The sequence below is a fragment of the Corvus moneduloides genome, chromosome Z, assembly GCF_009650955.1.
Source record: "Corvus moneduloides isolate bCorMon1 chromosome Z, bCorMon1.pri, whole genome shotgun sequence".
NCBI lineage: Eukaryota > Metazoa > Chordata > Aves > Passeriformes > Corvidae > Corvus > Corvus moneduloides.
In genome coordinates, this window is record NC_045511.1 from 40,208,593 (window position 1) to 40,220,790 (window position 12,198).

A 12,198-nucleotide genomic window follows, 5' to 3' on the forward strand; every position below is an offset into this window, starting at 1 on the left:
CCGTACAGGCCAAAGAACTTTTCAGTAGACACCAAGTGAGTTTCTTACTTTACTCTTTCTCTATCCCCTCTTGTCACCTGCTATGATTCATACTGGTTTCTGTCCTGAAAAACAAAGTTAATCTCATTGGTCTAGAGCAATTAACTCCTTGAATTCTAAACATCTTAGCTAAACATCAGCCAAACAGATTGCTGTGTAACAGACTACCTTTCCACAGCTGATGTACCCTGCTTTCTGGAGAGATGTACTAGGTATGTGGAAAAGTGCCCTTTAGTACACATGTTTGGTTTTTTTTCTTTTAACAGAGAAATACAAACAGATTTGGTAATAGTTAAGTCTGATAACCAGTAATAGTTAAGTCTGATAACCAGTAACAGTTAAGCTGGTAACTTCCAAATATTAACTTTGCTATTACGTATATAGTACTAGTACTAAAGGCTAAACATGGAATTATGGATATTTTATGGTTGTGGCCCAAACAGAATTGAAAAGACCACTGTGGTACTCTGTGAAATTATAACTGTTTCAGTTGAGAATAGAGATATGTTCACCTTGTTACAGGGGGTACAAATTTCCTGTAAAGCAACTGTGACTTCATTGCCCTTAGTTAAGGGAAACCTTCTTATCCTTAGGAAGAAACCATCCCAGAATTCTTTGGAAGCTTCTGCAAAACTTTATAGAGTGGATGTATCAAATATCAAGATTTGGTCAGGTGGAGTGCATCATGTCAGAGAGATGAGGTATTTTACAAGCCAAGATGCTATCATGTATTTTGTCTGTGTCTGTCAGAGATTGGGAAAGAGGTGTTAAAGCTTGCTAATTATATTTAGATTCCAAATCACCTGTCTGCTAAGATAAAACTACAGGGTGGATTTTGTATCCTAATTATTGTGTGACTGATGTATAAGGATCAACATATCACAATGTCTACTTAAAAAAACCTCAGAATTATGGGAAGGTAGAGGAAAAGACTTGGTTTAACAGTTAACAGTTTTAGTCTGATTTAAGTGAGTTTATCTTTGCTCAGTTTTAATACGTTGCATAGAAGGCCTAATGGTTCACAGTAGTGACCTCTTGTTTCTTCTGTCTTAAAATATAAAAAAGCCCCCCAGCTAACCAAGAAAAAAATCTTTATGGGTTAATTGTATGACAGAGATTGACCGGAGCTGTCATAGGCTGTGTTCTTGACTGGATGCTGATTTTGGTTTTGTGCAACTGTGCTACAGTGACTGAAATAGCTATTTTTAAGGAAAGCTGAGGAAGCTGTATAGGTACCCTGAGGGTTAATTATAATAGTGGTTCTGAATTATGGGCAGATGTATAGGTCTGAAAATCTGTGAACACAGGTAATACTGAATTATGAGAGAAAAAGATCCCTTTACCCCACCAGGAATCCAGTGTTTAAGCTGACATGCCAAAATGGGAGATACGATGTACAAGATACATAAAGCTGCTGAAAAGTGGGACTCAAGCTCTCTGTCCTGCTGTAATCTCTGTTGATTTCACTGAAGGATTGTTCTGTTCTTTACTGGTTCCTAACTTTGTTCTCTTGCTGGTCATGGTTTCACAAATTTGCTGTTATAGACCGTTACATTTTCTGATCTTTCTTTTCCTTGTGTGCATTATTTTAATTCTCTTTCATTATAGATTTTAAAAGTCTGTGCTCTTTGTATCCATTCTTCCTCACTTCTGTTTTAGTATTTCTTTTGTATTCCCGATGGTATATTCCTGACAGTAAAACTAGTTTTACCTTCTAATAGGCAGATAAAATTGATCATGAAAAAAGCATTTTTCTTCTACGCCTGTTGCCTTCATGTTATGCTGCTTGATAATTTCAGTAATAATAAACCTACCTTTTAAAAGGCTTTATCATGGACTTAATGGATTTCAAAAACGCTCTGCTTGTTAATGAACTATATACAAGGACCAGACTTGTGCCTAAATGTGTATACAGATTAGGTGCTTTAGACATGGCAGATGTCCTAGACTAGCTAACGAAATCTCTTTCCTTGTGTGGGCTTACATATTTAGTATTTATGTTTGCAGTAGTATGAAAAACGGGTAATTTTTTTGCTACTTTCTTCATTGTCTGAACTTAATACAATCCTGTATATAGTTAATATGTCAAACCCCCTAAAATGCAGTTTTTAATCAAAATACTTTTCCTCTGTAGACAGAAATCGCCAAGAGATTGAATACAATTTGTGCACAAGTCATCCCATTTTTGTCTCAGGAAGTAAGTAAAACTGTTCAGCTGTTAAAGTGCAATTATGTTGTTTTTCTGTTTGCAAATTAGCTAGTTTTAAGATGTTAATTTTATCACAATACACAAGTGTAAGGAACATCTGTTATAGCTGAAGTGTGCAGACCCCCTGCTAATTTGGTCTAACAAATCTGAGTTCAAACTAGTGACAATGGCTCAGCCTCAGTCATTGCCTGAGGAGAGTGGGAGTCTGTAAAATAGTAGCAATACACGAAAGTGCTTTCATTCCTAATCATGGTGATTGCTTATTAGATATTCAGTTGTCAAATGTAGATCTAGTGAAATAAGCATGCTTATGTTCTCTACATAATTTGTTTCAAAGGTGAGTATTTAGCTCATATGGAAAACACTGTTTAAGGTTGTAAACCTACATTTGGTCTGAATGACTGTGATTTTAACATGTTGTAGGCAGCTGCTGTTACATTTTGAAGCTTGTTATTTTCAAACTATTTTTTTACCAAGAGTATTTGTAATTCTTGATTTCAGTGAATCAGTTTTCCCTATTTGAAATTTCAGTCGGTTTTGCTATGTGGGCACAGAGTCTATAAACGTTAAAATTGACACTAATGTAAAGTTGACATTATTGTCCTGTCAACTCAATTAAAAATTATTATTCATCTGCCAGAAAACTAATAATGAAGTGGTGTGGGGTGAGAGATAAGCTGGCTGCCTTGAGGTTTCTTCTTTCCTTTTGAACAGCTGAAAAATAGGGCATTGTTACCTTTTACCTGCATGCGATGTCTTGCAATGGGTAGTGTGGGCTTCTGCAGACAAACTGGTTATTCAAGTATTTGTGATCCTGGTTTGATATGGTGTGGTTAATACTTTAACCCAAATTCCTCCCTATACCCCTTCTTCTTTCAACAGCATCAGCAACAAGTGGCCCAAGCTGTAGAACGTGCCAAACAAGTGACCATGGCTGAATTGAATGCCATCATCGGGGTACGTGGCCTTCCAGGTCTACCTCCTACAGTGTGTATAACTTGCTTTCATATCTTACTGCTTTGCTGTTTTTAAAATAAACTTAATGTTTTGATAGCTAACACTGTTTTGATGCCCAGTGTTGCTGAAGTGTTCTTGCTTAATACAGATTTTAGCAGAGCTAAAGGTAATAGTTTACTTTGTCAGAACATAATTTTGTCCAGCAGTGCTGCATATAACAAAATGTTTTCTGCAAGAAATATAATTTTATAATTTTAGGAGAGCTGCTTGTTTATTTATGGAGATTGTATGTCAGTTGAGCTAGATACTTTTTCCTCATGCTTTTTGTGACACTTGAGTTCTTGGAGCTTATACAACTATTCATTCTTCTTTCTTTCCCTTTCTTGTGAATCTTTCATGAATTTTAAATTAGCAAGCTACTGAATAGAAACTTCACTTGCTTTTGAAGTAGTATTAATTGTCTGACACAGTGTTCTAATAGCCTTTCACCAAGAATGTGCTTTTAAATATGCTAAAAAAGTTAATACTACTTGCTTGTGACTGGTTGTCAATCACAAGTCATTTGCTTTGTATTAATGAACTTTTTGAACCATACATTCCTTCCACTGTATGAGTTCATTTCCCCCGCCACTAAGTCTGGAATATTTCTCATGTTTTCTGCCCTTCCGACTAAGTGAAAGAAGTAGCCGAAACAAGAACCTGTCCTTTCTGATTTTATTCATATGTGAGTGCCTTGAGCGGATTCAAATTACTCATTTATCAATTTATGTTAATTGCTTGTGAGAAGATGCCCTGCTGGTCTTTATAGTTCCCTGAGACACTTTGTAATGATAATTAGACATGCTGCTGTACGGATTAACAGTGCCATAGTCCAATGACGTCTACAGACAATGGAACCAGTTAATCCATCTGTGCTTAAAATTACATCCCAACTGGAGATGGAAAAAAAAAAAAATAGGAGTGAGGGAGGATTAAAAGAATGAGCCTCAGCTTGAAAATGCTCCTTTCATCAGTTTCTCAATTGCAGATCTGCAGTCGGTTTGCCTGTGGTAAGCTATTGGCAGTCAATTAGGTGAAATAAACTGGGAGGGTGACCTTCATTTCCTTTTAATAGCTTTTCCTCCCTGAAATGGGGAACTTCAGTGGATTTTCAGCTTAAATTTTATTCAAGCTGCTTTATTACACTTGACAGATTAGCTTTGCATAAACATACCCCCCCTTCAAATCTGTGCTGTTTTTCCTTCGTATCAAATTTTGACTGTTACTTAGTTGATTTGCTAATCACATCTTAGAAACCCACACAATTACATCTGTATTTGTCAGAATCTCCTCTATGCTTTGCTTGTGTAATGAGTTCGTTTATGAATACCTGACTTGATCTTTGAAATACACAACATGTACATTTGTGGTATTCGATTAGCAAAGATTAGAGAACTGTACTTTCTTGCATTTTTTTAAAACAAATTACTTCTTAAGGATGAAAATGGAATGGAAAATCCTTCATTAAGAACAAATTTTAAAGAAGAGTTTAAGCAGTAAAAGGAAACATATTAAAATATATTTTTAAAGATTCTTTCTCGCCTTAAAATAGTGCTACTTAGACAAACCAAATTTTGCTATCTCAAGCATGTAATTTAATTCTTTTTAAAGTCTGCACAATACAGTCTTTTAAAAGCCATAGGATCTAGAAGTACCACATGCCATTAAGAACTTCTGGATTTTTTTTTTGGTGGGGGGGTGGGGAAGGGAAGCTCTTCGGAAGCAGGAATAGCAGCCTCTACCATTTTTGCTTTCTAATTATCCTAAAGTCACCTGAAGAAATACTTTCCTATGTCTTATGAAAGACTTCTGAATGATGCCATACAAATCCAAAGCTGTGAGTGAGGAAATTAACATGCTGGGCACAAAATTTATTTGATCATGTAGATGCATGCACTTACATAATGCCAAAATTAGATGTATGTCCCAGTGATCTTTTACAGTCTTATTAATCAATAGTTACCTTGTGCCACACAATGAGTTTCATGCTCTGACATATGCTTGGTTTTGTTTGAAAGGGACGGTGTATGTCCTGGAAAATCTGAATAGCATAAAATCAGGCTGACAATTCAGTGGACCTTTGCTCCCCCTCACTGAGCACTCAGGGTGTCAAGCCCTTTCCCCAGAGGGGAGGACACATCAGAAGCCTGTCTGTTGCTACAAGCAGCAGCTGCACTGAGGGTGAGCACGGCACAGTTTGATAGCAGCTGTCAGTATTGTTCAGGGACCCGACTTAGTGTAAAGAACAATGGAAGGGCCATGCTGCTAAAGTGCAGTGTCTTTCAAGATAAGAAAAGATATAGTAATTTAACAGTTTAGACACCTATTATGAGCATGAAAGATCATCAAACTTCTTTTCAGAGTGCAAATCTGCTGGACCAGTCTGTAACAGTAGAAGATGCAATCGAGTGGCCTCTGGTGTCACACTACCTAAAATACATGTATAAATCTTGAGGATAGGAGGGAAATTTCATTTTCCTAGCTGGTATTAACTTGCCTGGTTTCTCTTGACTGCATAAAATTCTGCATTTTTGCCAGGATTTGCCTTTTTTCCTCCCCTTCCTTTCTGTCCTTAAGGGTCATTATTTCCTGGCACCAGATGATTTAAGAGTTTCCCAATTGGCTTCCTTCAGCTAGAGCAATTCCTGTTACTCCTGCACGATGTGTGAATTCTGGAAGGGTACAAAGACTTTTTTAATTACTGGGAATAATGTTTTGAAATACAAAATGATTTTCAACTATATTTATTTTATACTTTTTATTTCCAGTTGAAAAGAAGGAAGCCTATTAGAGAACGGACTATGAGGATAGAGACTTACAGTCTCAAAGGACTGGGATTTTTCAGAGAATTTGCCTACAAAATCAAAAGCCAGGCTTTGGAATAGGTGTATAGCACATACAAAACAGAATGAATAAATTGACACTTTTTTAAAAAAAAAAGTAATGTAGTTGGCCTCAGTGAGCTTGCAAGCAGTGCTAATCCCCTGTGTTGATTAAAAATTCTTACTTCAGGAAAAAACCCTGGATGATGTTTGGTTATTAATAGTCGTACTTCTGGCCTTACACTTATCCTACATGTTCTTGAAGGCTTTAACTTTCAGCCATGGGGTAGAAGTGTGGCTAAACAATCTCTCTTCAATTTTTTTAAAAATAGCACCATTTAATATTTATTATATTAGAGTGGAATGAAGTAGCAATTTTGCTAGATAAATGATGAACGAAGGAGAAACCTTTAACTAAAAGATAAGTGCCCCCATTAACTCCTTGGCATTTCTGCAGCTGCAGGCTGTGTCCATTTCTGGGGTTAAGGAATAATCTAGATCATGGTATGAAAGAATTAGGTAGAATATTATGGTTTAACTTGAAGGGTTGTTTTGACTTCTTTGTGGGTGGTTTGAGGGTTTTTTTGTGTTTTGTTTCATTGTTTGCTTGTTTTTTTGTGGGGTTGTTTTCTTGAGATATGTCTAGAAAATAACAGGTTCATGCTAGGAAGTATGAGTGACAGTTAAATTGGTATGTCTAGGTGTGAACAATACAAGATTAGATTTATTTTCTAATCAATAAACTAGTTTTATGTGTAGAATATGCAAATGTCTGAATGAGAAACACAAGCAGCAAACTGGAAACTTTCTTCAGCACTGTATTTTTGATGCATGATTTTAGCATACAACTGAGAAGCCAGGTATGTCTTATTTTGCCTTTTGAGGTGTGTTGCTAATGATTCTGTGAGATATGTATCTTTTGGACTGACAGTGCTCCTGAGACAGATTGAGTTGTTGGCCTCTGAGAGGCCTCTCCACTGTTGCATGAGTTGATTGGCTAAAGGATTAGCAAAATGTGGGATTATTTTTTCTCTCTTGGCTGTGGTTGCCAGCTATCTCTGGGATTGTAGTGTGTGAAGCTTAAGAGGATGAGGTTAACCTCTTGAGGGTTTATTCTTATGAGTGTGTAGTTAATCCTTAGAAAGCCTATAAATAACTAGGCTGTATGTTTCATTATAAAATAGAAATACAGACTAGAGCAGAAATGAATGCAGAATTTAGTGCAAGGGAAGAGCTAAGCAGCTGTAGCATTACTTTAGATCCTTCTCAGCCATGATCTGCATTATGTGCTGAGGGAGGGGAAATTGCCTAGTTCTTTTAAATTAAATAAAATGAGATCTAGTGAACACAAGACACTCTCCTCACTTTTAACATGAACTCCCTAACCACAAGTCCAAATTACTGAACTGTGGCAGTAGGAGCTCTATTGTGCAGCACATCCTGGGTGTATTTTAGAATACATAGAAACCTTAGTTTTATCCTAGGATTCTGTCATGGTGACTGCTTTTAGAATACAAAGGCTTCTGACTTAGTTTACAAGTTTAAAATAGAAAGCAAGGGGGGAAGTTATTTGTCAGCATGGTAATCAGTATTCTCGAAATACCAGCCCCCAAGCAATGGTCAGATTTCTACTGTTAGTGCTACTAAGCTTGGAGGAAAAGTAACAAAGTGGTATTGATGTGTATTGGTAACTTGACCTACTCAAAAGAGAAAATCTGGGAGAAAGTGTAAAATATGAAAGAATGGTGTTAACCAAACTTGGTTTCCTCTTGACACCCTACTCCCACACCCACACTCTCTGTAGGACTGATGGGGAAATGAAGAATCTTGGAGCAGCAATACAGAGGAAGGTAGTATCTAAACAAGACAATTTTCTGCAGAAGAAGGTATTAAGTCATTCTGGAGAGGGCAAATTTGCATCCAAAAGTCAAATGGAATTGAATTGCAGGCCAGACCTCCTTTGTTGTGCGAGGCTTCACGTGGGGTGGATGGAAAAATCTTCACCTTGGATCTTGCCCAAAAACAAAACCAAAAGAACTTCAGGTGGCTCTCATCTAGATCTAATATCTAAACTACAAGTCAAAGGTGAGGCCAAGCATACAGTTGCAAATTTGTGAAGCCTAAGAGCTTTCAGGAAGGAGTGTAAGGATGACAGTTGAACAGAAATATTGTTAACTACTGCTAGAAGCTGATGGATATGCAGCTGCAACTGTGAATGCAGAGAGAAGGTAGATTCTTACGAGATAACGTGTGAGGTACCAAATGTGAATTGGTACCACTTGCTAGATTCCTTTTTACTGAGTGGATGTTGGGGATATGGCATGTATATATTGAATGGTGTAGGGCTCAAAACTGGTTTGTTTTGCAGCAGGGGTGAATGGTAAGTTTGGAAAAATGTGTGGTAATAATGAACGAAAGAGTCTCAGTGGAACATGTGGCTTCAGGAAGGCTTAGATAGAAGGATTTGATATTGAAGTGTTGATTAATTAATTTTGTGAACTTGTCTCCAAATGATTCTGTTAGACTGGCTTGGAAAGAATGGTTTTGGTGCAATGTAAGGGACTGAAGTTGGATAAAAATGCTGAAATACCACAATTGAAAGCAAGAATTTGCAGAATGTGGTTGGAGCAGTATGTGTTTGTATTCATATATGTAATTGGCACAGAGGGTAAGTTATTTAATCCTAGAGGAAAGGATTACTTCCTCTAGAAAGTGATTCAATTCACCTCTCTTGATTCAAGTATATAGGCAGAATAGCTTACCATGTTTGAAGATAGTGATGAAGTGGATAATATTCATAGAAACAAAGTTATTAAGTAAAAGGAGACAAAATGAAGAGATGGACATAATTTTCCTCTTACAAATGTCTGCTTTCTGTTTATATTTAGTGAGATATGTGAGGGAATTGGAGTAGATAAAGAGCCAGTAGGCTGTGATAAAATACGATGTAACCTTCAGTACTTGTCTGGAAAGTAGTTGGAAATACGGAAGGTTTGGAGGAGGAAGGAGTTGGGTGGGAGAGGTGAATTTGTTGGTCCAAACAAAAGAAAAATTCAGCTTGGTCTGCATATGAGGAGAAATTAAATGCAAAGAAGTTAGTGGAGTAGGGGTGAAGGATGGTTATGTTCACGGAGTTGGCCCATCCCAGCGTGGGTAGGAGTAGAGAAAGTTGTTGGGAGTTAGCATGTTGAATGATGTAGAGCTCTAAGTTGGCCCGCTTTGCAGTAAAAGCGGTGCAGAGAATGAGCCATATGGATTTTGAGAAGGAAACACTGATAAACTGAGGAGAAATAGTAGCCACTGCATGGATGGGAGTGATGTGGACTGCAGAGGCAAAATACACCTTGAACTAGGTGCCAATGTCAACGATGGAGTCACTGAGAGTAGGACCCTGCAGAGGAAGATGCAGGTGGAAGAAGGTACAGGGGGACACAAGTGCTGTAAATATTAAATATTGGAAATGTGCAAGAAAACAGCAGCCTGCTTGCTGTGTTTATCATGGGTGAAGAGCATGACAGACTGTTGAGATAGGGAGTGTGTGGGAGAACAAGACAAGAAGCTTGCTTTCCTTTTTCTTGCATAGAGAGAGGCTAGCAGAGGCAGTTAGGGTAACTTTAGGAAATAGTAAAGGCAGAACAAAGACACAGTTTTCACAGCATTTTGCTGTAACTCTTCAAGATGCATAAGAGTTTGTTTCAATTGCAGAATTTCTGTTATCTATCTACTGCATTCTTTTTGAACTTATTAGAGTACTTGCTGAACTACCAAGATTGCTATCTTGTATAATAGTTAATTGCCTGGAAGTAATGCAGAGCTACCTGAAACAGTATCTAGTACTGTTTATAATGTTGCTGGCTAACTGGCTCTGCAAATCGAATACTTACAAGCAGCAGTAGTGAGGAAGTAAAAGCACGAATTAGCAAAAGTGCTTAAGTGCATGTTCAGAAATGATTGTTGTTTGGTGTGTCAAAGTCGTTACGGAATGTAGACAAAACATACAAGAGTCTGGTCTTGGCTTGGAACAGTAAATAAAGATTGGTGTAATGCTTTTCTTATAACTGTCATATTTTTCTTTTTTTGATGTCTCTGAAATGTTTTTATAGTTAGTAGTTGATGGGACAAAAGGGTGTTGAGTATAATTTTAATCCTCTATTTAACTTCTGCATTTTAATTTACCAAAAAGCTTTGCTACTTAATCATTTCTGCCATGTTCGGCAAGAGTTAAATTTCTGGAGATTAAGAGAGCCTGGAAGGAAAAGAAATACTTTTTTAGATAATCATACATCAGTAATAAAACCCTCTAGAGTAATATCTGTAAGTCATTTCCAAATTGGTGCATGCTTGAACTAGTTGTTTTTGGCAGCTGTGCAGCAGGAGCATGCTTTTGAAGTGTTGTTGGATGGTGGTGGTATGCTAACAGTAGCTAAAAAGGCAAATACACAGATTTGAGGTTAGAAGGTGAGTAATAGCAGGAATTTATGGTTGCCGCAGAAATGAAATGTGCTGGCAGTTTCTGCAGACCAGAAGCAGTGTGCACTGACAGCTTCATTCTAGAGACTTCAGGCTTGCATCTGAGTCTTCAGGGAAGGCAATATGTACTTGTCTAAAATTAAAGAAAAGCTTTGTTCTTCAACTGACTTAGACTGACAGTGATAGAGGAATGCAAATGGTTTCAGAAAGCCAGCCTTTGTCTTGCCTGGACCAGGAGATAAGGTCATCTTCTGTGACTTTTAGACTGTGGTTCTGAATTTGTTACTTTCATTTAGAGTCTGGGAAGTCCTTTGGTGGAGACATGTTTTCCCGAGCAAGGATCATTTTTTCTGTGGCAACTGCCTCTACGCCTCCTGTCCTGTGGCATCTGTTTGTTACAAAGGCTTGTCTGGCTCCTCCATTGGTGCAGTCTTCTTCTCCTGTTTGCCTTCAGCTTTGCTGTTTATCCCTTATTTCTTCAGAATTTAGCCTAAGAAAAGAAAAAACCAATGTAATTTTATCTAAGTTAAATAGCAAGGCAAATAACATAATTATTATAAGGGCCCTTAAAAGCATGGTCTTCTGATTAATTTCTATTTAATTTTGGGTTTTTCGCTATGAAGTATTTGAGACAGGAACTGTTCTTAAGCCAGTCCTGGAATATTCATTTTTAGAAGAATAACTGTATATACAAACACACCAAAGATCTATATTTTTACATAGAAGTATAAACAGTCAATATATATGTAACATATACAGAACAGTATGTAAAATATATAGTATATGTCATGTGTAACAACGTATTAGTGATATGTTAAGATGTAAAATATTGTGTATGTATCATATAAAATGTGGTGTGTTTGTACATACATAAAAGGTTATACTAGCAAAAGGGCTTCTTTAGTTTGTGGGCTGCTTGTTGTGTTGCCATTATAGCTGCTGATACAAGCTCTGCTCATGCTTCAGTGGGTCTGCACGTGGTACAACTATGGAGTTTTAGGTTGACTTGCAGTGCGTAAAAGCACAGAGGAAGGAAGAAAACCCTTTTCTATCGGCAAAAGCCTTTGTGTGAGTGCAGCTATACCAGCGGAGTGTTAATGCATCTTGGGGAGAAGATGTCACTGAACTGGAAGAATTCCATCTGCTGGTGATGCCCCACATCCTCGCTGCAGGGCTCTGTCTGCATGGGGTAGGATGATCCACAGCATAGAGAGGTTGCTAGTGCAGACCTACTCCAGTGAAAACACGAGTCGTGCTGGCAGTGCCATATAATTATTCCCTCTATGTTAATAGGGTGTTAGAAATCCTGCCATTTAAGAATTATCGCTAAAAGTTTGTTAAATAGTTAATTGCTGATCACTTTAGTGGAAAAACAGCTGATGGGCTTATTCACTGGGTGCGGTGGCAAATCATTTGGGTGGGGTCACCCACATTTCTCATTTACTGTTTACAAAAGTGATCTGAAGTGCATTATCTCTTATCTTTCTAATTCTGGTGCCTGGGCTTGCCCTCGAAGATGCCAAAAGGAAAGGCAGTGAAACCTAGCTGTTTATGGAAAGACAGGGAGGTGCAGCAAAGATAAGAGTTGCTGCTCAGATTCATGCTAAGGGAAAGATAAGAGTCCTTTCTCCCTCGCAATGTATAGTGGTAATGTAGAAACTA

At 37.6% G+C, this 12,198-nt stretch overlaps 1 protein-coding gene across 2 annotated transcripts in view; it reads left to right on the forward strand.

Annotated features, from left to right (window-relative positions):
* TLE1 (TLE family member 1, transcriptional corepressor) overlaps window positions 1–12,198 on the forward strand; it is a 74,358-nt gene that overhangs the window by 19,451 nt on the left and 42,709 nt on the right. The window contains exons 5-6 of one of the 2 annotated variants that reach the window (XM_032097577.1): window positions 2,174–2,236; window positions 3,131–3,235. In XM_032097577.1, the coding sequence (XP_031953468.1) occupies window positions 2,174–2,236; window positions 3,131–3,235 (168 nt within the window). The remainder of the gene's footprint in view (window positions 1–2,173; window positions 2,237–3,130; window positions 3,236–12,198) is intronic. The other variant, XM_032097578.1, reaches the window with a different exon arrangement.